General features: G+C 35.2%; 4 protein-coding genes across 5 annotated transcripts; 2 read left to right on the top strand and 2 right to left on the bottom strand.

Annotated features, from left to right (window-relative positions):
* Positions 1-2,034: 2,034 nt before the first annotated feature.
* On the bottom strand, positions 2,035-6,949 carry LOC104906631 (protein APEM9). 2 transcript variants are annotated; one of them, XM_010695408.4, is made up of 6 exons: positions 6,655-6,947; positions 5,565-5,729; positions 5,312-5,389; positions 3,716-3,998; positions 2,692-3,014; positions 2,035-2,587 (listed from the first exon to the last, which is right to left on the bottom strand). In XM_010695408.4, exons 1-6 carry the CDS (start codon positions 6,735-6,737, stop codon positions 2,458-2,460), a joined length of 1,062 nt encoding a protein of 353 aa, XP_010693710.1. In that variant the 5' UTR covers positions 6,738-6,947; the 3' UTR covers positions 2,035-2,457. The 2 variants fall into 2 exon arrangements, with proteins under 2 accessions (XP_010693710.1, XP_010693711.1); XM_010695409.4 differs by lacking the exon at positions 5,312-5,389 and having other exon boundaries at positions 6,655-6,949.
* Positions 6,950-8,564: 1,615 nt separating this feature from the next.
* On the top strand, positions 8,565-13,417 carry LOC104906629 (proteasome subunit beta type-4). The gene is made up of 6 exons (XM_010695407.4): positions 8,565-8,739; positions 9,019-9,095; positions 11,481-11,610; positions 11,855-12,014; positions 12,143-12,328; positions 13,078-13,417. Exons 1-6 carry the CDS (start codon positions 8,687-8,689, stop codon positions 13,189-13,191), a joined length of 720 nt encoding a protein of 239 aa, XP_010693709.1. The 5' UTR covers positions 8,565-8,686; the 3' UTR covers positions 13,192-13,417.
* Positions 13,418-13,524: 107 nt separating this feature from the next.
* LOC104906628 (QWRF motif-containing protein 7) lies at positions 13,525-18,128 on the top strand. The gene is made up of 5 exons (XM_010695406.3): positions 13,525-14,849; positions 16,466-16,702; positions 17,181-17,270; positions 17,372-17,479; positions 17,830-18,128. Exons 1-5 carry the CDS (start codon positions 13,932-13,934, stop codon positions 17,971-17,973), a joined length of 1,497 nt encoding a protein of 498 aa, XP_010693708.2. The 5' UTR covers positions 13,525-13,931; the 3' UTR covers positions 17,974-18,128.
* A 2,531-nt stretch (positions 18,129-20,659) lies between these two features.
* On the bottom strand, positions 20,660-25,217 carry LOC104906627 (leucine-rich repeat receptor-like protein kinase TDR). Its single transcript, XM_010695405.3, has 2 exons — positions 22,322-25,217; positions 20,660-21,273 (listed from the first exon to the last, which is right to left on the bottom strand). Exons 1-2 carry the CDS (start codon positions 25,011-25,013, stop codon positions 20,840-20,842), a joined length of 3,126 nt encoding a protein of 1,041 aa, XP_010693707.1. The 5' UTR covers positions 25,014-25,217; the 3' UTR covers positions 20,660-20,839.
* Between the last annotated feature and the right edge of the window lie 1,373 nt (positions 25,218-26,590).

Here is a 26,590-nt window from a genome sequence, read left to right as displayed (position 1 = left end):
GTCGGGTTGGCGGGTTGGGTAATATTTTGCCAGCTCTATATATAGATACCTTCACCTCTTCTTCTTCCTGTTCTCCTCTCTCTTTTAAAATCACTGTATGTCAAATATGTTGCAGTCATCGGTGTTGCAGACATCGGTGTTTTCTGCAGACATCGGTGATGATGTATACCATGTTTGGTATACCACATCGGTGAAGATGAACGTCGTATACGGCGATGTGAGGGAATAGGATAAAGATGAAGTTGAAGAAGATGAGGAGCGAGAAGTTGGTTGAATGTTGTAACGTCGGTGTCAATCTTGTTTTGGAGGCCGTCTCAGTCATTTGCTAGAATGAGACAATCTCGTCCAAGTCCTTTTGAACACATATATACATATTCAGAGCATAACCTTACAGTAAACATAACAATTTTCAATTATGATCATAGGTGTAGATCAGAGACCATGAAGGATTGGAATAATACAAATAAAGATGAACTAATAATTAACTACACAAGCAATGCACCAAGCGTGACAACTTAAGAACGTCAAAAGAACAAAAGGCCCAATGTACACTAACGATAACGATAGCGATCAGACTAGACTCGATCGGAAGGATTGATGGGTTTTAAAATATACCGCAAGTGCACGGTGTCTGTTTAGCAGAAACTGGCAAATACGGGTCGATCCACAGGGAGAGGAGTTCTACATATTTATATCAATTATCTAACTACTTCCAGAAAGGAAAATAATTGAGGAATTAATAACTAGGCTAGAATGAACTAGAACGCAGAAAAATGGGAATTTATCAAATAATTAAAAGCCTAGGGCAATCGATCGGTCCACCATGCTTATACCAGTTTAATCAATATAATATAGTTCAACAACACTTGGATTGAGGTTCGAATAAATGAAATATTTCGCTAATCCTTGGTTAGGCATTAACAACTCCTAGATTAACATATGCCAGTACGGTCGCTCAACATAATCAAATCTACCTATTGTAACAAGCCTCTAATGAATATGATCTTTCGATTCTAATTCTTATTAGCTAAACATAACTCATGATATTGCGCAATTACATGAATTAAACAAGTATAACAAATCAATAGGAATTATTCTAATTCAATCCAATTATTGAAGAACATCAAACCACAATAAAAAAAGTATAAACATGACATCCCTCTCTAAACCCTAGAAATAGACTACTCACTCATGATGATATTAAAAGCAATAAACATAATCAAAGTAAAAGAATTCATGAAATCAAACTAAGTAGAGAAGAATACCAAATGATTGAAGAACGATGAAAGAGGAAATCGACGATCTATATAATCTTCAAATGTAAAGGTTCAACAAAACTAGAGAGAATAAACTAAGTGTTTTGCTCTAAAAAAACGTAGAAAATAAGATAGGTTCCACGAAAAATACTAAAACCTATTTATACTAAATACAAAACCGGCTAAAAAAACCCGAAAAAACGCGTCCCGAGAAACCGCCCGAGCGACCGGGCGAAATCCGCCCGGTCGGGCGACGGTGATCAGCAAATTACGACAAAAAAGCAAATCCGCCCGGTCGACCGGGCGAACCCGCCCGATCGGGCGCGCAAGCGATTTTGGATCTTTTCTCGCCCGGTTGACCGGGCTAATTTGCCTTGCATCGTAGTGAAATTTTGATTTCGCCCGGTCGACCGGGCGAAGAAACTGCGATTTTGCGTCAACTTGCGAAGGCTGTATCTCTCAAATCAGAAGTCGGATTTGGGCGTGTGACCTATCATTGGAAAGCCCTTGAAGTCTAATTTCCAACCCAACTGGAATTTCTTAATTATCAATTTTCTATCAAAAGTTATGATCAAAATAGTGAACAGGTGTCAGTTTTGACACTTCTTTCAACAACTCTTTGCTTCATTCTAACTCGAAATTGTCCCGAAATGATGCATTGTGATCCTTGTGTAAGATATCTTCATCTTCAATGATTAATAGGCTTGATCTTAGGTAATCATAATCAATTTGCATCAAAGTAACCTGAAAATGATCAAAACACGCAAACGGAGAGTAGTAGAGCACAACTTACGTAATTCATTCCATTATACACCTAAATGCTCTAAAAGGAGTTCTAAATGCAATCAAAATGCATCTAAAAACTATATATAAATATGACATATCAAGGATTGAGCATGAATCAACCACTTTTGATCCATACACATACAGAGTCAATATGAACTGAATATTTTGTCTTGCACATTTCTTGTTCTTTACAGATGGTTCAACCACACCTCAAACTGAGGCATTTCCCCTCCCATAAGGGGACCTACCACAATGAACTCCTGACTGATTGCAGCAATTTGCACTCATCACCATAGCACCACAATAAGCACCATCAGATAAATGTTCTTTCAGAAGAAGAAAACAAAATCAGATTTGAGCTTATGGTGAATTTTGCGATATCAAGATCAAGGCACTATCGTCCATCCATGCACAATCACCTGCTCCGGTTTGCTGAGGTAGGAAGGGGCTGAACGGCAGCCAATGGGTTCACTTGGTATGAAAATGCAAGCTTCCAGAGGTCCGTCAAAGCTTGTTTCATTGATAACACTCGCCTTAAAACAACCCTGGGAGGGAAAAAACCATAATTCAGAAATAAATATCACAATAATAGCATTTGGTTTTATGCATTGCCAGAAGAAACATTTTCAGAAAGGTGAAGTTGACTTGCCTTTTTATGGTTTCTCGTTTCTTCCGGATGAAATAGCAGATCAAAAAGATCAAACAACCAATGAAGATCTTCCCTTTAGATGCAATAACAGAATGGCAAGTTTTCTGGGTCATGTTCTGCAAAGATATCCAGATCGAGTGTTTTGTATCAACAACGCTATTGTGACATTGGGTACTTAGGACTGTCATGGTCTTGTCTGATTGTTTAACTTCTTTCAAAGATAAAGGGTGACATTCAGGTTCCTCATCCATTGATACTGAAACTGCACCAAGTGAGCTAGATGATTTAAGAGAATTCAGAGAGACGAGTCTCCTCAAGAGATCCTACAGAAGAAAACGAATTCAGCAGCAGGAAAAGAAGATAGTTTTCAGGATGTGGGAACTGGGAACTACAATGTCAGCAGGTAAAGCAACTAGTTTATAAATGGAAAATTAAACATGCAATTAATATTTGCCACAGGTAAAGGGGTGAAAATTGCTTTTAGATGAAATTAATGGAGAAACTTTGTAGACTACTGTCTACTAGTCCCTTCATCCCAAAATACTCTCAACATATTCCCTTTTTTGCATGGTCCAACCATTTTTGTTATTATATCTTACCTTTTCTTTTGAACCCATTATTTCAATTCACATCTATTTTTCTCTCCTATCACATCTATTTTTCTCTACAAAAAAAAAAACAATTAACAATTTATCTCCTAAAACTTTTTGCCCTACAAGTATTCCAACTAATTTGGGATAGAGAAAGTACATATTACAAGCAAATCTACTGTCATAGAACTATAGAAGACCTCTAAAGTCTAATGTATGACTGACTATATCAATTAGGAAAAATTGTTTTAAATAAGTCAACCTTTGCGTGGTCTTCCCATTTTAAGTCTACCTTTTGATTCTCCCTGATTGAGTTAGGTTTATATGTCTGTTAGCCTGTGATCATTCCACAGGGAGTAAGCTTTTAGTGACATTGTGATCTTGAAATGATTGCGATCAGCGAATAGTAAAGAATATTGCAGTGATGTGCATACCTGCCTTGCTTCCTCTGGTAACTGGGCTTGCTCAACCCATGAAAGAGCATGGTCAACATCATTTAGAACCATTCCCAGAAGTGTTGCATAAAATTCAACGACTTTGAGATATTGGTCCACTTCTAATGTGGACCGCTTAGCAGATAGTACCACATCATTTTTTCGCACATTTGGACGCACAGAAACATGGTCTTTCTCGTTATTGAACTGCCATCTTGCAAGAAAATCCTCTAGAAAATCACGAACTCTAGAGGGATGCCCACCTGAGAGCTGCACACATGCGCTGGAAGAAAACATGAAAGGCAGAAATTAGAACTTTTTTACCTGTCAGTTTCAAAAGAAAACATTAAGACCTTAGATGAAGAAAAAGGTGGAAATAAACTCTATGAAAACTAATTTCCCAACCTGCCTTCCTCCTGCTAGCAGGCTTTAGCAAAAAGGATATCTTATTCAGCTTACAATATACTCCCTCGGTTTCAAAACACATTACCTAATTGCTTTTGACACATAGATAGAGGGAATATAAGCTGCAATTCATGTTGCTTTTGGCACATAGATTGAGGGAATATAAGCTGCAATTCAAGATCTTGGGATTAAAAAAGTGGATGATTGGAGAAATGGGTATCGTTATATTGAGGAAAGAGAAAAGTAGGAGTGAATTGAATTGTAGTCCAAACCAAAAAAAGAATTTGGATAAATATATTGAGACAAATAGGCAATGTATTCTGAGACGGAGGGAGTATAAACTGATTATACTTTACTTGCAGCAGTAACTTTAAAACACAGGCCAAGCACTATAAGATTTTGAAGTGCTACACTGACAGGAGACGACAGAGGCTAGGAAGAGTATCTACTCCATAAGCAAAGAGTAGAAGTCTCCTAGTAATAACAACCTTGAAAAGGAACCTATCTGAACTTATATGTCCTAAAACTTAATTTATTTAGGTGAAGAGAACGCACCCTAAACATGTAATACTAATATTCCAGCACATTCTTAATAACAAGAGCTAATCAAATGAAAGAGCTTCTTCACATAATTATGGGGCTCGTGGCTGTATGCCTGAATTACTCAAGTAAATATCTGACTCCAACAGTTTGAATGTTCTTTAAATACAGTCACTTGTACTCCTATCATAAGTTCATAATTATAGATACTATTCTATTATAGCAAGAAGGTAGTAAGATCAAAAAAGAGAAGCAATGGCCTCGGCATTTAAGAATGGCTGATCAATTGCGGTTTTGAAGAGAAAAATAAAGAGTTTTCCAAAAGAGTCATGGGAAGTTCTTAGCTCCACACCTTCACGCAAGGTTTGCACTTTGCACTCTTCAGTTGAAGGTATCCAATGTATTCTAGAATAAGAATAGCACAGAAGCAAACTCCAAAGGTTTTCTGATAGGATGAGACAAAAGTTGCACAAGAAGACACAAATGGTGGAAGTTCTATTCAATGTTATATCCTCGTGTTCTTATCCGGTTCTTCAACACCATTATCTTTACCACAGATATTTTAATACTCATTCCAGGTGCATTATCAGAGAGTTATAAAGGCATTCCATTAAGATCCTAAAACATAGCAAACAGGACATAAGAAAATACCCTGTAAGAACAACATGAACTGGAATTTCAGTCACTGATCCAAAATAAGACTTGAGCTCATTCAATATATCTGATGTCCTGCAATGGAAATTCCAATTAGCATCATAGTTTGGATCGACATGTATTGATAAACAGAAAGTTCAAACATACATATATACTTCTTAAAGTTTCCAAAATACTTATATCTCAAATGCTCTAAATCCTCGATATTCAAGAGCAATGAACATTCAAGAAAAGCTATAATTGTATATACCTTCCAGTTTCTCTCCAAGCCTGGACTAGCACCATCACAGACGATTCCATCATGTTGTGCCATAGGATCTCATCCTCGCTGTATGTGTGTCTATAATCACATAAACGTGTGGAAATAGAAGAGGCCAAAGCCGCTGCCTCCTCAAACATACCACTAACAAGATAGCTGCATACCACAACAAATTCAAATATATGATTTACTTTAGTTGTAAATTCTAAAACATTTTTCTCACTACACAAGAAACAAGATAAGACCCTGGGGGAGAAGGGCGAGAGAAGAACACTTTCCCTTCAAAAAAATTCTTATATTGACATCACCAAAGATTCTCATATGAAGATCCTGCTAATCAAGCAAAAGGACATAAACGAACCCATCAAAATTTCCCGATATCATAGCATTGATTCAAATAGTGAGGACACAAGAACAAAGGTTAAAATAGTATCCTTAGCAACTTATATTGAACCCACCGAGCAGTCGAGCACCTGGTGTGATCGTGCCTATTGCTCTTGAGGCCGATTGTCAAGTTTCAACTACCTTCTGTGGTCTATACACGGAACAAAAACTCAATGGAACCTGAAAAATACCACTTCAACTAAAGAAGAGCATAAAATTGCCAATTTGAACCTCTATTTATTCTTAGCACTTCACCCTTTCCATCAGGACCTAGAAAACATGAGATCAAGGACTAATCCTGAATTGGTTCCATTATACACCCATTTTCCTCAACTAAACACCAATTCCACAACAAAAGTAAGATACTATCTAATTAAACTAACACCTCAATAGCTAAATTGTAAGAGGGGTGAAGATTCAACCCATATAAAACCATGTCAAGCAGATACCAAAGCAAGAGCATATAAATTAATCAGGATCTTTCATTATTAGCTAAATTGTATCTTATTGCTTGAAGAAGTAGCAATCTTTAGTGGAGTAGCTTGAATTTTTTGCAATTTTGTCAAAATTTCTATACAAATGTATATGTTATGTTAACAAAATGAATTTGTGTCTAATTATGTTGGTTAAAGAAAGCCCTAAAACAGTGAAAAGAAAATGAAACTGATGCTGATGAAAATTGAGTTGAAAGTATTACCTTTCAGCAAGGTCAATTTCTTCCCATGTCACGGAATCTAATGCAGAAGAAGGTGTCATTTTGCTGTGTATTACCTCTTCCATAACAGTACAGAATTAAAGCTTTTTCCTCTCTTGCAAAGAAAACTGAGAGATTGAGAATACTCAAATTGTATCACATATCATCATCTGATTGTTTTATTTGGGCATTCAACTTGTAGTACAAAGCGGTAGGTTACTCATTATACAAAGTTTTCCGATATTGACTTGATATGTGCAAAATGGGAAAGTGGATTAGCCTGGTGAGAAACTTAGGAAGAAGAACGTAGCCTGATTAAGATAACTAGATAATTATAATATTCATTAATTAACATTTTACTTTATAAATATAATGCCCAACGTTATTTGATTTAGTGATGGTTAAGATTTGAGTGTATAATCTTGTGGTTATGGGATCAAATCTTATAAGATTACACGATCCGTCTTGTATGGACCCGGTTCACACTAAAATTAGTGTGGACCAGTCTCAGGCATGTGACCGGTTAAAAAGTACTCACTTATACACTATATCAAAAATAGATACACTATATAAAAAATAGATACACTATATGATACATAGGTACACTATATCAAAATTAGATACACTATATCATAACTACGTACACTATATCATAACTAGGTACACTATATCATACTCCCTCCGTTTCCTAAAGATCTTCCCACTTACTGTTCCTACAGATACCAAGGAAAATCAAGTTGTGTGAGGCATGGTGTGAGTAAAGTAGGAGAGAGAAAGGGGTTAAGATAAATAAACAAATAAAAAGGGGTTAAGGTAGGAGAGAGAAAGGGAGTAAAATTGAATTAATAATGTAATGGTGGACCATATGATAGTGACATGAGAGGGTAAATAGGGAAATTTGTTTTGCCAAATAAGGTATAAAGCAAAAGAGGGAAGATCTTTTGGAAACACCCTTAAACGGAAAGAGGGAAGATCTTTAGGAAACGGAGGGAGTAACTAGGTACACTATATCCTATAGGAACACTATATCATAACTAGGTACACTATATCCTATAGGAAAATATTTACTTAAACGCATTACAGAAACATAGACTATATCAAAAATAGATACACTATATCAAAAATAGATATACTATATTATACATAGGTACACTATATCATTTTGACATATATCAATACTAGACTTTTTTGCACGCGATGCGTGTTTGAATTTTTTTCAAAACAGAAACTCAATTTTCTTCGACATAAGATTCAAAGTTTGAACATTAGACAAACAAAGTATAATTGTTTTTAGTTGTAAAATTTGATTGGTTTTTCTGTCACTTAAGTCTCTCACCATTTTTTTTGTTTTTTTTTTTTAACTTTTCAAAGTTAAATTCTATGAACAAAATAGAAATTTATTGAATTTATTTATGATTTCTAATATTATAATTTTTTAGTTAATTTTTGAATTAAGTACAGTACTTCGTAAATTGTAAAGAAAGTGGACACTTTGATTTCAAGTCAATTTATTCGTAGGTTGTAGTCTGTCATTAATATATCACTTTTATATTTTTTTTACAAATGTAATCACATCGATTAAGTTTAGTGAGCAAAATGTCTTTGGTGGGCCGAGTTCACAATAATTTATTGTCCATCCAAACTGACTTTCTCACACAAAAACTGATTATATTAGAAAAATCATACAAAAGCTGACTACATAAAAGCTGATTATATCATACAAAAGCTGATTATATCAAGTAAAAATTAACTAATATTAAATGATTTCTTAAATATTATAAGTTATTGTAAATCCAATCCATTTTTTTTTAAAGTTCAAAGCCCTTTGCAAAAAGGAAAAAACTAAAAAGGGAAAGAAAATAAATAGAAAAATAAAAGTATTACTTTTGGTCCCAATATAAAATAGACTACCCTCATGGCTGGTTTCTTGAGGAAAACGAATTCGCAAGAAACCTGAGAAAGGAAGATCGATAAATACACACACAACACAAGAACAAAACACACAACACAAAACAAAAGAGATCGCCTTTACTCCATGGATTCCAAGAGCAGCAGCAGTCTAGTCGTCGACGACATTCAACATACTCAGTAATTTTTCTCCTCTCTTTCTTCCATTATCATTTTATGCTTAGGGTTCAGTTCACTCAATTTTATCAATAATTTAGGTAATAATCAAAGGATCTGTTTATTTTTTCGATTCATTTTGTTTTTTGAGATTTGGTTGATAAGGGTTAAGGAAATAAATGTTCTTTTTTTTACTTTTGAATAATTGTTGATTATGTTGAGCTAATGCTTAATTTTTTAGACTGTAATTTGAAGCACATTTTGATAGTACATTAATTGAATGAAATGATGGGTATGAAACAGGTATCCTTATGTGACTGGTACATCTGTTATTGGTATCAAGTATAAGGATGGAATTCTCATTGCTGCTGATATGGGAGGTCTGAATTTATATGTATTTCTGCTGTTGTTATTGCCCCTTTTTTTAGTTGTTTATTTTAGTAATAATGTTTGCAAAGATTGTGTTGTTCAATGGAAGTTAGATTGTTTTTCTTGCGTCATTAGATGTAGGCTCTATTTGGTTGTAATTCGTCGAGTGTGAAGCGTGTCACGCTATATTTTGTGACTTGTCAGGAGTAAGGCTATTACATGTAAGCCTCCACATATCTTACATATAGTAGGATATATGTTTGGTGGTTGGTGCGGAAATGTTTCTCTTGGAGGAAGTTGGTCTAACCCCTTAGAATATGTTTTAGCTTACATACATACATATAACTATATAAGACTATGTTTCTTGGACCATCTGTTTGCGTAAATAGCATGGATGGATATTGTCTCATTTTTTAAAGTTGGGAGAACACTATCCTCTGGTTGCTCAACTAAGAATGAAAGCAAAGGCTATCGACTATGCTCTGTATAGTGAATTTGACTAATAACATATTAGAAAAATGTATATGATTTTCAAGCTATCTTTTCCGGTCCTTGAGAGCATCACACACAAAAGAAAGTAAAAAGAACTATTTTTGTGTAACCTTTAGAGTTCCCCCTCTTCCCTAAGGATATCAAGAAGTGAACCCATTATAAGCTGCAACCGCCAACCACTTAAGATGTCACTCACTTCTTTTGTCTTGTGATGCAGTTTGAATGAGAGGGAAGTAATATATATTTGTTTCTTCTTTTATTGCACCCTTTTGTAGTTTGAACAGATAGTAATCCAATCTTATGCTGTGTCATTGAACTGTAAATATCTACCTATTGGCTATAGCTATTCGATCATAGATAACCCATCCTGAGGACATATATGGCCATCTATATTATCTTGTCCAATAATTAGCTATTAGATTTATTTGTTCTGTGCATTTTCCCGATGTGTGATTCATAGAGTTTCACTTGCTCTATAGGTCTTCTCAGTAAAGTGCTATTGATTGAGTATAGCTTACAATATCTTTTACATCAATTTGACTGTCTATGAACTCTACTGAAGTTGTTACTTGAGCATACAGTGCTTTGAAAGTAAGAAGTGGTTAAAGAGTTTTTGGCATTTCATGTTATCATGTGTGAATTTAGATTTTAAAGTCTTACTATCTCATGCTTCCACTCCCCCTTTTAGTTATTAGAGAATATCAAATCATAATTAGTACCTTGATGTCAAAAGATCTTGTTGCTGGCACTTTATAGTGTCTGCTTCTTTCATGGCTGTCTAAGAATCTTTCCTGATTGATCTTCTGGCTTCTTTCTGTAGCTCTTATCTGTTGTTTCTTTGAAACCCCCATCCATTTTTTCCATATTTTTGAGAGGATTTGGATTTTTTTTTCTTGTAGCACTTCTTTTATTCCTGATCAACAAATATTTTCTTTAATCAAAGACACCTAAGTTACTTTATATTCGTGAATCCCAAGATTGTGCCAATAAAGCAGTTTTAAGGAGTTATTTTGGTGGTGAGTGTTATTGTATGTCTGATCCATCTCTGGTCCATCTTAGCGATAGTTATTGTCAATGTTGTGGCACTCTATGTTTTGCTGAGTGGAAATTAGAAACCGCTGGCAGTCTTCACAAGCGTGTTTATCTGGATCATCTGTGACATTGGAGGCTGGAAAGTCGAATTGGTCAAGTTATCGACTTGTCAGTGAGAAGTGGATTGTACAGAACTTGTTGGTTGTGGTTTTTCTTATTGTTGAAATGCATGAAATTCTTTTCACAATGATGGTTGTGCAAGGCTTAGTATGGATCTGAAAAAAACAGTGCCAAGTAACAGTCTGAAGATGTTCCTAGGTTAAAGTGTACAAATGGAGTATTGAAGTATAGAATCTAGGCTTTGTCTGTATTTTACTGTCTTTTAGATGTCTTTTCATTTCCACTGGATTATACTATCTGTTTTGTCATGAAGGGCTGTTCTTGCCATCTTTGGAAGTCTGTAAATATTTTGGAAAAGAGGGCAGACATCTCTTCTTCCTCAGTTTTATATCTTTTGACCTTCATGAATTCTCGTATTATCATTTTATCCTGTTGATTTCAGTATTCTTGCCTATATTTGGAATTCATATCCGAGTTTATACCACCAGTTTTTCAGCAAAGTGTTCTTATCAATGTGTTACAGCTTTTTGAATTGTAAATGGTTATATGGGGCAAGAGTATCAAGCAAAATTTTCCATGTTCATTAAACTCATGGGTGTGAACTTAGCATTGGCGTAATATCCAGATTTTGTCTTGTTAGATTATTGTTCAATAACATTTTACATATTGCACAAAGTTTAAGGGCTTTGTTATTTGTGAAAAATGATTTCGCATTCCGCAGTTATATAATAAAAGTATTGATGTGTATGAAGGTTCCTATGGCTCCACTCTGCGCTACAAGAGTGTGGAAAGATTGAAGGGGATTGGTAAGCACTCTCTTATTGGTGCTAGTGGAGAAATGAGCGACTTCCAGGAGCTTCTTCGTTACCTAGATGATCTCATGTAAGTATATTTAACTAAGTGCGGAAATTTTCCACCAGCAAGTAGTGATAGCCAAATTCACTCTCAATTTGATACCTTAAGCTAACAATCGTACACTATGATATTGACAAAGATAGAGGTGTATGAGGATTTGCTGGACGAAAAGTCTGCTCCAATCTCTTTTTGTTTCTTCTGTTGTTGATGCACTGTACTTGCTTTATTCTTTCCTATTTGCTTACTTTTTCTTTGTCCTTGATGTTTGCAGTCTTTATGACAACATGTGGGATGATGGAAATTCCTTTGGCCCTAAGGAGGTACATAACTACCTAACTCGTGTGATGTATAATAGACGTAACAAGTTCAACCCACTGTGGAACTCTCTTGTCCTTGGTGGAGTTAAAAATGGACAGAAATACCTTGGAACGGTGAGTCCTTCTATCTTTAGTTACATGCACACTGAATTGCTGTTAGAATAGTTTTGGTTGGACATAAGTTTCTTTTTCTTGATATGAATTTTTGGAAGAGCGTGATGTTAAGTATGCGCGTTGTGTAGGTTAATATGATTGGTGTACATTACCAAGACAACCATGTTGCTACAGGATTTGGGAATCACCTTGCGGTGCCAATTCTTCGAGATGAATGGAGGGAGGACATGAGCTTTGAAGAGGGTGTTAAGCTACTAGAGAAGTGCATGCGCGTCCTTCTGTACCGTGATCGTTCTGCAGTCAATAAACTTCAGGTCTCTTTTATCTCTGTCATGATTTAACTTGATGAGTAATTCCTTCTTTAGCATGTACAAAATCTGCTCTTCTATTTCATGAGCAGCTGAAGTCTGGGAATGTACTTCCTTTTACTAGCTTAGGATAATCTTGTGGGTGGTTAAAGGTTCATTATCTACACCGTGCTCTCTTAAGGTTCTTTATTATTTTGGGAACAAACTGAGCACGTTTTGTTTGATTGTCTTTGCTGGTGCCTCATTGTTGCATTACGCCTGGAAGGTGCTGGAGCTAACTGCTCCATGTTCACTTAGTATTAGTGACATGAGAACTCTGTGCTGCAGACTAATGAGATCCTTCAGGATCCCTGATATATGAAATTCAAATCTTTTTTATGAGGCCTATTTTGTGGGTGAGATAATCGCTTTCCTTGTTTGAGGAGAGCGGTTTTTCTTGAAGTCTTTCACCTAGCCTTACGGTTTCGAGTAAAATATATAAGATATATAAGTCAATGAAAGCTTTGGAAAATATATGGATGATCAGAGATCTGAAGTAATAGGATTTAAAAGAGTTGGATTGTGCTCTTTATGTGTGTGATATCATGGTGAGCAATGTGTGACGGTTTATATATATGATTGCAACAGACCTGGTTATACCTTATCTTTGTCGTCCTCCTAAAGGAACTGTTTCTAAACGCTGCATAATTGAAATTTTCTGTTTCTAACCCTTTGCAGAGTATGTCCGTTATCTAATTCTTATTTGTGATTATCAGATTGCGAAGATCACTGAAAGTGGTGTGGCAATCTCCCCACCCTACTCGTTGAAGACATACTGGGAGTTTGCTGCTTTCAAAAATCCTACTGCTGGTGCTCAGGGTTCGTGGTAGATGATTTGCCTTGTAGTGATTAGAAGTTGGATGCAGTAAAACATGACTTGAGCTTTTGTTTGTATTTTCAGCTTCTTTCATTTGCAAATGTTGCATGGGAAGTAGATTTTATCTTTGTTGTTAGCCCCCTGCAGAAGCTATAAAAGATACTGTTTTTAAGTAATTGCAGTAACATTGTAATTTGCCCATGTTGAGTTTGGATATTAAGAACCTAGTTTTCACTTCATCTCTCATCTATAATCTAAGCCAGGTGGGTATGCAATACTGATTTAGCACCTGTATGGAAGCGAGTTGGTCGATTGCTTGACAAGTCTTTGTTTAGATGTCACTTCCTCTGTCCTGCATTAATTTACACAGATGAGTTTTCAGGTAAAATTTAACAAGTGAGATTTTGCAAGATTCATCTTTGTTTTCAAAATCTCAATTTTACAATTTTTAGCAATACATTGATGAATACTCCATAGTCCATATGATGCTCTAAAGTGTCTTATAGACTGTGAAAGTTAACTGTGTCTGTATGTGAAAATCAACGTAAACTGAGTGTATTTGTTGGTTGGTCTTAGGCCTTTGTCAAATTAACTTCTGAGTACTTTCTTAATAGTTTTGTCTTTCCTCTTGAAAAAAATTTCCTGGTCTTTCGAAGGAAGTAGTCATCTTGCTGGTGAAGTGTGACAGGTTAACTGCCAGTTGTACTTGAAGTATAAATTGACAATTCTGTCGTAGTGGTAACCTTGACACAAATGATGAAAGTGACAGTTTTGAAGCTTATGGACTCTGCCGTCTCGTTTAATTGTTGCCTGAACGTGTTCGCAACTCCTCTTTTGCATGCAACACTCCTACCACTATGGTTTTTTGGTGTCATTGCATATCATATAAAGGCTTCATGTTCTACAAAACATCTTAATAATCTCCAGAGACACCTCAAGATGGATACCAGCACTCCCATCACTACTAACTCCAAAGCTCGTCGTCCTCAATCTGCTGCCATCCCTCGCTCGCCGCGCTTGAGTCGTAGTAGTAGTGGTACATCAACCAGTTCTCTCTCAGAGTCTCGTGGGATATCCCCTCATCGTTCTTCTAGTCGGGTCTCATCTGTTTCTCTTCAAGAAATCCGTTCTCTTGTATCCACCTCTCCTCAACAGTCGTTAAGTCGTGTCTCAAGGTCCGCCACCACATCCCCTCGACCCTCTTTTCATCGGTCGAGGTCAACAACCAAGTCTAGGAGCACTTCTAAGGAGGATAAAGAAGAGGAAAGCTACAACATCCCCATATCCAAAATATTGTGCAGTCCGCAGAGAAAAAGCTTAGATAGCAATGAAGATGTTCACACTTTGAGCCAGAGTAGTGTCACTAAGCTTATTAGGTCGAGTTCTCATAACACGTTGGCGAAGGTGGTTGGAAGGTCATCGATCAGTTCACCGTCTGCATGGGCACGGTCACCCCGCCGCCCATATTCCGTTCCACCCTTGGCACCAGATTCTCCGAAGGTGAAAGGTGTTAGTGGGGTTTTGAAGTACTTCAATAAGCAAAAGAAGGTATCTACAGTGCAGGAGGAAGAGTTTCATCAATACAAGATTATGCATAATAGGTTGCTTCAATGGAGGTTTGTTAATGCTAAAGCTGAGGTTGCTATGGCTAAAGTTAAGAGGAAAGCAGAGGTCAGTTGGTTCTTTTTTGCTATTACATTATCATCTATATATGTATGAAGGTTTTGATGTAGGCCACCTTGGAGGCTAAGCATGAACGTATTTCTTAAATAGGTATAGAGTATTAGTTTAGGAAAAACTTGGTTAACCCACCGGGTAGACTACCCACCCCATAATATAAGGTTGTGGTAATTACGATAGTAGAATTCAACTAGACTTTATCTATTAGTAGCGGGTAGTCTACCCGGTGGGTAGATGTAGCAATGTCCATTAGTTTAGGCCTTAGAGACTTATCATCTATAACTAAGATAGTAATTGATGTTTCCGCTTCTATCTTCTTAGAAACTAACCTATATAAGGCCCAAATCGATTAGCTTGATCTTTCTAAGTGAAAATTTTAAAACTAGAAAATTAACTAGATATAGCTTGACGAACTTAAGGCTCGCGATGGACCCAATATGGTTGCTGAACCAACATAAGGCTCGCGACGGACCCAATATGGTTGCTGAACCAGTTCAAACATGGGCCACAAACTAACCCAATCCAAGAAGGATAACAAAAACATATCTTCTTTTCTAGATATAGCTTGACCAACTTAAGCAAATTAGCTTAACTATATACAATAATGGTCATATTGTCTTAGTTTGTATTAAAACAAAAAACAATATAATTCATAGTATATAGTCTAAATTTGGATCCTCGAATATACAAATTAACAAACTAATCAAGTTTATGTAACTGCATTACAGGAGTTTTCAACTAATTATATCTTCCCATTTTCTGCAGAGAGGTATATAAAGCTTTTTGTGATAGTTAATTTTACACTTCTTTTTAAGGATTTAGCTCTTTGATTTCGACTTAAATGTAATCCGCTTCTTACAAAATCCGGAATAAAAGACCAGTAGAGGATAGGGACGGAAAGAGTGTGAATCAAAGAAAAGAAAAGGACAATCAATTTGGAGACAAAAAAAGGAATTGAAAAAAGAGGTCCTATATATTGACAAAATACTTCCTAGCTTTTTTTTACTTGCTACATTTTCTTTAAAGTTGTTTTTTTTACTTGCTACATCGTTTTAAATTTCTTTATCACGAGATCACTTTTTTTATTATGCTTTGTACTTTTCCCTTCAAAAAGTAATGTTTCCCCATCTCATTTGATGATAAAGCGGTAAAAGGTACACCAAAAGAGATTGAAAGTAACATCTTCTAAAAACTAGTGAAAACAAAAATGTAGCTAAGTAGAAAAAAAAAAGCAGAGGGAGTACGAAGCGACTCAAAACATTGTGATGAGGCAAAATCAATGTAACATAATTTCCTAATCTACTCGCGAACTGCGATTCGTAAAAAGCGAATTAGGGTCGATGTTCGCCTATTTTTGACCCATCTTGGACGAATTACGAATTGAAAAAAATAAATTATATAGCGAATTATGTTATACTGAGCAAAAACGAGATTTTTTGAGACACAAGATGAGGTGCAAATGAGATGGGGATCTAAATTACATCATAAAACCACTTCAATAGTGAAAGAAACAGGGTGTTATCATCGTTTGTTACTTTTCTAAACTAATTTTTTTGTTCAAAATTTAAAATTTATATTTACGTTGTTTTTCATGTTACATTTGACAGGAGAAAGTGTTTGGTGTGTGGTTAAAATTATACAAAATGAGATATGCAATTGCAGAAAAGAGGATGAAAGTGGAAAGGCTAAAGCAAAAAGTAAAGTTTCTTCAAATTGTAAGCCCACAAATTGAGCTTCTCAATGAGTGGGAGAAGTTGGAGAAAAAAAATTGTGAAGCTGTTGGTAGAGTTACTAGGAAGCTCTCTGCTTACTCTACAAAACTTCCATTAGTTGATGGTGCAATGGTGAGTTTGAATCAATATAAACAACTACATCTCCTTTGGTTGCAATTATAATTAACTTTTCCTAATAAGCTTTACAATCTTTTTTATAATTATATTTTTCAAAATAATGTATTGGAGCTCTAAAACAATGTGACTTCACAAAATTTAAACCTCTAATTAAATATTTAGGAGTAACTTGTTATTTGTTCGACCCAACTTTTACAAATAACGGACTTCTCGGAGCATTTGGATAAGAACTAAATATATTCCAGAGTATAAATCTTGAAATACAAAATCACGTGTCCATCGGTATAATTAATGTTTAGATTAATTTAATATTTACATTTTTAGTTATCTTATTTAACGCTCCAAGAGTGCTTGTTAGCTTTTGCCTTATGTAAATAGCCTTTTTTTCCCATCAAGAACGAATAAAGGACCATTTTTTGTTTATTTCTTTTTCAATTAGAAAAAATCATATCATTTGTCTTCTTGTATACAGGCAGATACAGTACCTGTATATAATGCCATGAAAGTAGCCTTGGAACTCACGGAAAATATCGAGGAAACCATCATAAATCTCCAATTACAGGTTAACTTTCATCTAAATTAATCACCTCAGTTTCCTGTTATGTGCACATCATTTTTTGGGCTGAATATCTTTTTGTTGGTTAAATATGTGCATGACTGCAGGCTGAAAGCGCAAGTGAAATGCTAAGGGAACTTACGCAAACTGTTAAACAAAACATGGAATGCTTGCAAGAATTGGATAAGGAGATTTCAACTGTTATGTCCCTAGAGGTATGGTCTAGTTAAATTGGATTATGGAGTAACAGTTTTAATTACATCACATTTAGCCACTGAAACTTTTAGCAGTTGTCTTTGCACCTATGTTACTCGGATATGTGTATTCAGGTTGGACGTGGGTATCATGATCATGAAGTGTCAAGTTGTCTTTAGTGATATTAAAGTGGACACGAGTTAAAACGAAGAGTTTGAATAACATAGTTTTAAACTATATGGCATGATAACATTAATGTACTGTTATTTGCAATATTGAGAATTTTATTGTAAAAGCAAATATATATTAGTTTCATGCTCTAATTAGAGTGCAAAATTTCGTCCAATAATTCAAATTTTTCTCTGTACAGGCTTATGAGAAAAGCCTGGTAGTACATATTTTACAAGCAACTAAGGAGCCAGAGGAAGACCAGAAGAACTGTAAACAACATCTTATGAAATTCTTCAAAAACAAGGAGACAACTTTAATGTTTCCCATGTTGAACGTCTCTTAATTATATCAAGAGGTTGTCTTCTCTTGCATGTTACATATACATACATCAGCCCCCAAAGTGGCGAGGCTGAAATTTTTTGTATCATGGGTCTTGAAAGGCCAAGTTTTGGAAGAATGATGTCAATTTCTATAAAGAATGATATGTACCAATGTCAGATGAAGTGTGATTTATGATGTTACACCTTTTTTGTTATCATCGTGTGATATTATTGATAGGCGTGTCGCGCACCTAACAAAAATAATTTCCTAACTAACCTCCTAACTATGTAGCAGGGCAAGTCAAGGTCGAATCCACAGAGACAAACGGTATCAAACACTAGGTATATATTTCGACTCAATTTAACTAAACAAGTGACAACAATGATGAAAAAGGTGTTAAACTAATAACAATGCTAAATTATGACAACTACTAAGAACACACAAGGTATAACCAATCAATAAATACATTTAGAATTAAGTATCCCCACTAGCACGAATAATACATGAATAATTCTCATCCCAACAAACATAATCAATGATTCAAAAGGAGTATAACTACCAAAGATCTCTCCCGAGTACCTATGGCTACTCTAAACAAGCAATCAAACTTATTCCCATGGAATCATGCAAGAAAGAGACATTAAACATGGCATCGCAAATAAATTCCTAGTAATCCTATCTACTTATTCCCATAGAAATATTCATACTCTTGATTGAATCAACAAATCCATCTAGATTCAATTCCCATTGAAAACAAGACATAAGAAATCAATTCAAAATCATCTATCCCTAGTATGATAATGAAAATAAGCACAATTCAATCAAACAAGAATAATTAATCACATCAAATTGGGATTATAGGAGAGATTCATGTATTAATCATTACTAGGGTTCAACTTAACCCTAGATTATAAAACTACTCACTCATAATTGAAATAACAAAACAATTAATAAATAAATTGAAAGACATAATAATAATAAAGGAAAAGAGGAGATTAGAAAAACTTAGTCTTTACTTGAATGGATCAAACTTGTAGAATTCAAGGTTCAATAATGGAGTTTCGTCTCAAAAGCTCTATAAAAGGTAATACTCTATTTTTTCATAATGAAAAACTGCCCAAAAGTATGTTTGATAAAACCTAATATTGCTTACATAAACTAGAAAAGAAAATACTTCCTCCGTTTCTTTTTAGATGTTACACTTTTAAAATTACAGACTCCTAGACAATTTTTGGAGAGGAGAGAGATAGAGAAAGAAAACAAAAGGCTCCCAAGTGATAGGAGAGAGATAGAGATAAATTATTACCCAAAATGAAAGTGTAACATCTAATTTGAAACTTCTTAAAATAGAAAGTGTAACATCTAATTTGGAATGGAGGAAGTAATTAGAAGTCGCGAAAATAGTCGGGTAGCAGTGTGCACGGGCAAGCGAGAAGTTGCACGGGCGTGCAACACAATACACGGGCAAGCATAATTCTGCTTGGGCGTGCACGCAAAATGGACGGTTTTTGATGCTTTAGTTTGCAATAGTGCACGGGCAAGCGGAATCTCACTTGGACGTGCGCCTTGGTGCGTGCCAAGCGAGATTCTGCTTGGGTGTGCGCCTTGGTGCGTCTGCAAGTGAAATTCTGCTTGGTCCCGCAAATAAAGTATTCTTCAATATCATCATTCCTTCAACCCCAAAGCACTCAATCTTCCCGCATCCGGAAATCGTCAAAAGTAGACCATCTATGAACCATATTTGCTTCTCTTAGTCACAATCGGCCTCAAGAACCTAAAAATCACATAAAAGAGCCGAAAGTATCTCAAAAAAACACAATGGTTCAAAAGAATGCTGAAATCATGCAATTAGATCTAAGATGCACTAAAAACTTCATGAAAATGAGACTTAATACCTACCTATATGCAACTAAAAACCGACTTATCAATTAATAGATACGACTCCTAAACAAACATTTGTTTTTCAATTTTCTTCAGCATCATCCAATGTCCATTCTTGTGAAAGGACATTTTGGCAGCCGACTGATATTCCTCTACAATGTCATTCGGGTGTTTAATACATTAGATGCAAAGTATCTCCATAAATTGTTATTTTTAGTACATGATGAAGCATTTGTACCTTAACAGTATCACCAAACGTCACTATACCAACTCTTATATCACATATGATGGCAGACCGTCTCTAGTAACTCAAACCATATTCCCATATAACCTCGTCTGATTCCGGCACTAAACCTAGAGAACGACACAGTGACTTGAATTATAACTTTCAAATTTGGCTTACTCGCCTATATTTTACAGTCTATGTGCCTTTCATAGGCCCTGGATGACCCTCGAAGGTTGTTTGGATAGCTGGGACCCTTAACTCTTACTCAATTTCTCATGACTTCCAGCTAGTTTTGGCTATAGCTCCCGTCGAAGACTCGAATCCTTCATCAAGTGTCGTAGTAGATTCCGCGCACGGCCTTTTGAGCCAGAGGACAAAGGTCACGGACTTATCGACGACTAGATATCTAGCATGCACTTGATTTCATATCTTTCGAACCGAAAGGAAATACCCTTTTTATCTAACTCCTCATTATTTCTTTTGACTAATTCTATAGTTGCAATGAATTGATATTTGATGCATGCTTGCTTTTTGAAAATTCTGCAATATAATTATCATCTCCAAAAAAAAGCACATTATTTTTGGCCACATGAAACAATACTTTCTAATAATTAGTAGTGATGAAATCATTGCTTCTAATTTCCATCAAATTTCACTTCATAAAACTATTTCTATACCCACCCCCACAATTTGAATCATAAAAAACAAAAACACGAAAAAAAAAAGAAGAGGAAAATCTCAAATAGAGAAAAGATTAGTACTACTATTAACATAATTTTCCCTACTTTTTTTCTCCTAAAGTAGCTACATCACTCTTGTCATGATCATCACAACCATTGATTTCTATAACATGATCACCACTTTCACCTCTTGCTAAAGTAGGAGATTTTCTCTTAGGCTTAGCTTCTTGCAACATTGTTATAACATCTCTCATGGATGGCCTGTCTGCAGGGTTGCGACTAGTACAAAGTAATGCCACTTTAAGCACTAGCATCATTTCTTCCCTTACTGATGTACAAGATGACCCTGCATTTTTGTCTAAGATATCATGGATTCCATTCTTCATCTTTATTTTCGTGCGCACCCAATCTACCACGCTATTTCCTTCACCAAATTCTGAGTCTACTGATCTTTTTCCACACAAAATCTCTAGTAGCAACACCCCGTAACTGTAGATGTCGCTCTTCTCATCGACTTGTAATGTATAAGCATACTCTGTAACCAAAATGTTAAACATAAGAGCTTGTTCGTTATAGATTTGCCTTTAGTTTCACTAGAAGCTAAATATAAAAATATGATTTGTTGTCAACTAACGTTCAAAATAGACGTAATTAATATCAGTAATTTCAAATTCATCATACAATCTATATCACTATTATCGAACTATCCTTAAAAGAGAGAAAAAAGGGGTAACAAAACTTTTACTTAATGTTAATTTAATTCACCTTAATACTTTTAGTTGAGGTGGGGTTTCTTTAGCTAAGTGAATACAAACAAGAAGACAGCTTTTTTCAACCTTAACCATGACATTAACATACTTCTATTAAGAAAGAAAAAAAAGTACTTAAAATGAGTCAATGAATATAATGCACCAAAGAACATTACAAACCAAGTGTTTGACAAATTTGTTAGTGGGTCCAAATATAAATGATTTTGAAACAAAAAAAGGGAGAAAAAGTAGCATCACGCGTAACAGTAGAAAGAAACACTAGTACTGCTAAATATGGAATGGCACTAAAAGATGGGTGAACCACTGAAGCTTAATAACACTCTCTTACTGAGCTACTGAGTTCACTGACACTAAGGTATTTTTGATGTTCACACTACACCTTTACTTGTTTCATAAATCAACATCATTTGGACTCAACGTACACACGAAGTATATTCCAAAATTCCAATTATATGGATAGCTTCAATTTTCGTCTTTCACTAAAGATTGAACAAAAGAAGCATGCTTCCAAATGTTTGAATAAATATAGCACATATAGTACAATATGCAGGACCACATGCATACACGTAGAATTAATGTTGGTATAAGTCATTTTCAAATATGTTATTAGTTCAATAATATTGTTAAATAGATTCTAAATCTTAGTAGTCAGATCATTATTAGGATTATATCTATACAAATATATTAAAAGGCGTTCATAAGCAAGAAATTGTGCCACGTGGCGCTTTCCCTAGAGAGTTTTAGTTCATGTAATCCATATACGATAAAAAAAATTCAGAATTTGTGTTAAAGTGTGGAGGAGGAAAAATATACCAGGCGCAATGTAACCGTATGATCCAGCAATGACGGACATAGACTCATCGCTTTCTATGAGCTTAGCCACCCCAAAATCCGCAACTCTTGCCTCCATTTCGGCATCCAAGAGGATATTACTAGGTTTAAGATCACGATGAACAATAACTGGATCGCAATCGTGGTGTAGGTAAGAGATGCCTTGAGCCACACCAAAGGCGATCTTGTACCTAGTAAGCCAATCTGCTACCAAATTCTCTCCTTTATTCTTGCCATGCAACAAATCATCTAAGCTCCCATTAGGCATGTATTCATAGAGTAACAATGTGCTTTCTTTATTACTACAACACCCTAACAACCTTACAATATTCCTATGCCTTACATTGCCCAACACTTCCACCTCCGCAAGCACCCCTTTTCTCCTCCTCAACGTCTCCTTTTGCTTCCCCCACAACTTCTTGATCGCTATGATGTCGCCACTAGGCATCTCCGCCCTATACACAGTCCCGGTGGCCCCCATTCCGATGATCTTGTCGCTCATCGCCAAGCACTCTAACACATCATCAGCCGTGAAGTTCAACCGTTGGAAGGCAGTCAACTTCCAAGGACCAATTTCCTTTCCCTCTGAAAACTTACGGCTATAATTTGCATGGAAGCACCTACTACCAGCAATCAAAACAAATAGGCCAACACCAAATGCTGCAGCCATGATCCAAACAATGGCCCCTGCTGTCTTCCTAGGCTCCTTATCCGAGGCATCCGCTGCTCCGGCCACCGGAGAACCCGGCACACACGGTTTTCCGAGCATATTACCACACAAACCCTCATTACCCATAAATGATGATGGGTGTAAATTAGGGAATATGGACCCAGAAGAGGGAATTGCCCCAGTCAAACGGTTAAATGAGACATTAAAAATCTCCAAAGTGCCACAATTATCAAAGTTTGAAGGAATACTACCACTAAGATTATTATAAGAGAGATCAACCACATTAATAGAAGGAAGAGTAGAAATTTCCCAAGGAATAATTCCTGTTAACATATTCTTCTTCAAATTCAATGCAATTAACTTCTCACAATGTCCTATATCCCAAGGTATTGGACCATTCAAAGAATTCCCTTCCATTTCAATTTGGTATACACTTTTGCACCCTTTAAAATCTGGGATTTTCCCAGAAATCCCACTAAAAGATGCAGAAAATATTTGCAAACTAGGACCTCCCCAAATCCCATCAGGCAATTCACTCCCAAAAAAATTCTCAGAAACATTCAAATTACTCAATTTGGGTGCAATCCCAAGATCACTAGGAATCTTCCCACTAAAATTATTTTTACTAACATCCATAAAAGTAAGATTAGGCAATTGACCAAACCCAAATGGGATACTCCCATTAAACATATTATTCTCAATTCTTACCCTCAGCAATGAAGAGCAATTCACAAGTGATCTTGGTAACTCACCACTGAATCCATTATTGAACAGAATCAGCTTCTCCAAGGTGTTGCCGGAGCAAAGTTGTTCAGGCAAAAAACCCGTCAAGCGATTCGACGAAACGTCGAGTTTCTGAAGCCTCCCATTGGTTCCAAGCCTAGAAGGCAATGACCCATTAAGTGCATTGTTCCAAAGAAGAAGAAACTCAAGCAAAGGAAGATCACCAACACCTTCTGGAACATTCCCACTTAGCTCATTACATAACAAACTCAAAAAACTCAGCTTCTTTAGCTCTGAAATTCCCTCTGGAATTGAACCAGAAAGCTTGTTATTTGATAAATCAAAAACTTGTAATCCTTTCAAGTTAGAAAAACTAGAAGGAATCACACCAGAAATATTATTGGAAAACAACAACAATGTAGCTAAGCTTGTTAAGTTCCCAATTTCTTGGGGTACAATCCCAGATAAGCTACAATTTGAGATGTCCAAATATTCAAGATTGGACAACATACCCAACTCTTTTGGGATATATCCATCAAAATTGTTATACCCCATCTCAACATGCTGAAGTTGGGTCAATAAACCAAATTCTGATGGAATTGAACCATTTAGCATATTTCCTGCTAAATACAGGAAATTAAGCCTCGGAAAACCGCCATATTCTGCCGGAATACTGCCAATAAAGTAGCTCCCACCAAGGTTTAAGTACTCAAGATTCTGGTTTCCGGTCAAGTCTAATGGTAAAGAGCCAATGAAGCTGTTACTATAACAGTTGAGATGTCTAAGAAACTTAAGCTTGGAAATTCCATCTGGGAAAGTGGAATTATAATTGTTATGACTAATATCAAGGATTCTGAGCTCAGATAATTCAAAAATGGAGGTGGGTAAATTACCCTCAAATGAATTTTTGCTTAAGTTTAAGTTTTTAAGAGATGATAAATGGCGGATTTCCGGCGGAATTTCACCGGAGAGATTGCGGGAAGAGAGGTCAAGAGAGATGATTAAGGAGGTGTTTTGGGCACATTTTATGCCAGACCAAGAACACCAAAGAGGGGAAGAATTGGATAAAATTTGGGTAGGATTCCAAGATTGGAGGGAATTTTGTGGGTCATTTAGTGATGATTTTAGAGAGAGGAGAGAGAAAACTTGAATTGGGATTAATGGAGGTGGTGATGCTTGAACAAGTAATGGAGAAATGGTGAAGAAAAAACAGAGGAAAACAGGGGATTTTTTGAAAGAAGGGAGAAGAAGAAGAAGAAGAAGAGAAAAAGAGAGTTTCATGGTTTTTGGGTTATGGGAAATTTGGATGAGGAAGAAGAGATGTGAAAGATGGTAAATTTAAGGGATGAAAAAATTTGATTATGATGATGATGATGAGAAATAGAAATAGTTGTATGAGAAGAAATGCTTTTTTGGAGTGCTGGGTGCAGAGGGTGTTTCATGATGATTTTTGGTTTGAGTGGGTCTGTGGGTTAGAGAAGACTGAAGAGAGTGATATAGATTGACAAAAAGAAGGAAATTTTTTGCATTTTATTCTTCTTCAACTTTCTAGGACTTAGGCTATGTTCAGTTCACCTGAAATTTTCTGATCTGAACTTATCTGATCTGATCTGATCTGATCTGAACTTATTTTTTCTGATCTGATCTGATCTGAACTTATTTTTTCTGATCTGATCTGATCTGAACTTATTTTTTCTGATCTGATCTGATCTGATCTGATCTGATCTGATCTGATCTGATCTGAACTTATTTTTTCAACAAGATCTTATCTTTTAAAATATATATATTACTATTATATTATTACTTTGTAAATCATAATTATGCAATACATTATAAGATATTCTTTATAGTGTTACTATTATTATCATTTTATTTCTATTACAACTTTTATACAACTTTTATTATTAATAATAATTATTATTATCATTATTATAAGAACAACAATAATTATTAATCATAATTATTATTATTACTAAAAATAATTATATAACTCAAGTCATTATTTATAAGAGCACTTATACAATTTCACACTTTCCCTTAAAAAAAAGTTTCACACTTGAGATGTCGGCAAACTGAACTCTTTTTTTTCCGTATAAAATATAACAAGATATACAAACAACTATGACTTGAGCAAAAAAATAAATAAAATATCGTGCAACTTCAAATAGCTGAGAGATTTGAAATTCGGTAGGAAGAGGTATACCGAATCTAAATTTATAATTTGTATCTCACACTTAGCTTATTTTGAAATGTAATCCGAACATAGTAGTTTCGTTATCATGAATTTGAGATATCATATTTTATATTTCTTATTTTTGCGTCAATCTTATGTTCTTAACACGTGGCTTTTAATTTTCTATTATTTAATAACAACAAAATAACTTAATATATATAACAAATGACATTTATAATGGTAACAATAGATTAATAATAATTACCAATATTAATAATTAATAAGTACAACAAACAATAATAATAATTCTTTTGAACAAATGTACTAGTAAATAATAATACCCCCTTTGTATTTTTTTATCTTTGTCACTTAGAATCTTGACACTATTCACAATAAGAGATAATTTTTTAGATTTTTCTCAATATATGAAAAAATATAGTCATGTGGGGTCTTGTTTGATTCGTCTCAATGAGTACTTTATTAATATTCAATTATTATAATTTTTATTAATATGTAGTGAAAGATATTTAATAATAATAAGTTTTTAAATATAAGCATGATATGATCTAACTATCTGATCTGATCTGATCTGATCTGGTCTGATCTGATCTGATCTGATCTGATCTGAACTTATTTTTCTGATCTGATCTGATCTGAACTTATTTTTTCTGATCTGATCTGATCT

Source organism: Beta vulgaris, chromosome 3 (assembly GCF_026745355.1).
Source record: "Beta vulgaris subsp. vulgaris cultivar EL10 chromosome 3, EL10.2, whole genome shotgun sequence".
In the NCBI taxonomy this organism is placed as follows: Eukaryota; Viridiplantae; Streptophyta; class Magnoliopsida; order Caryophyllales; family Amaranthaceae; genus Beta; species Beta vulgaris.
The sequence above is the reverse complement of the archived record's forward strand: the minus strand, read 5'-3'. Positions and strand labels throughout refer to the sequence as shown.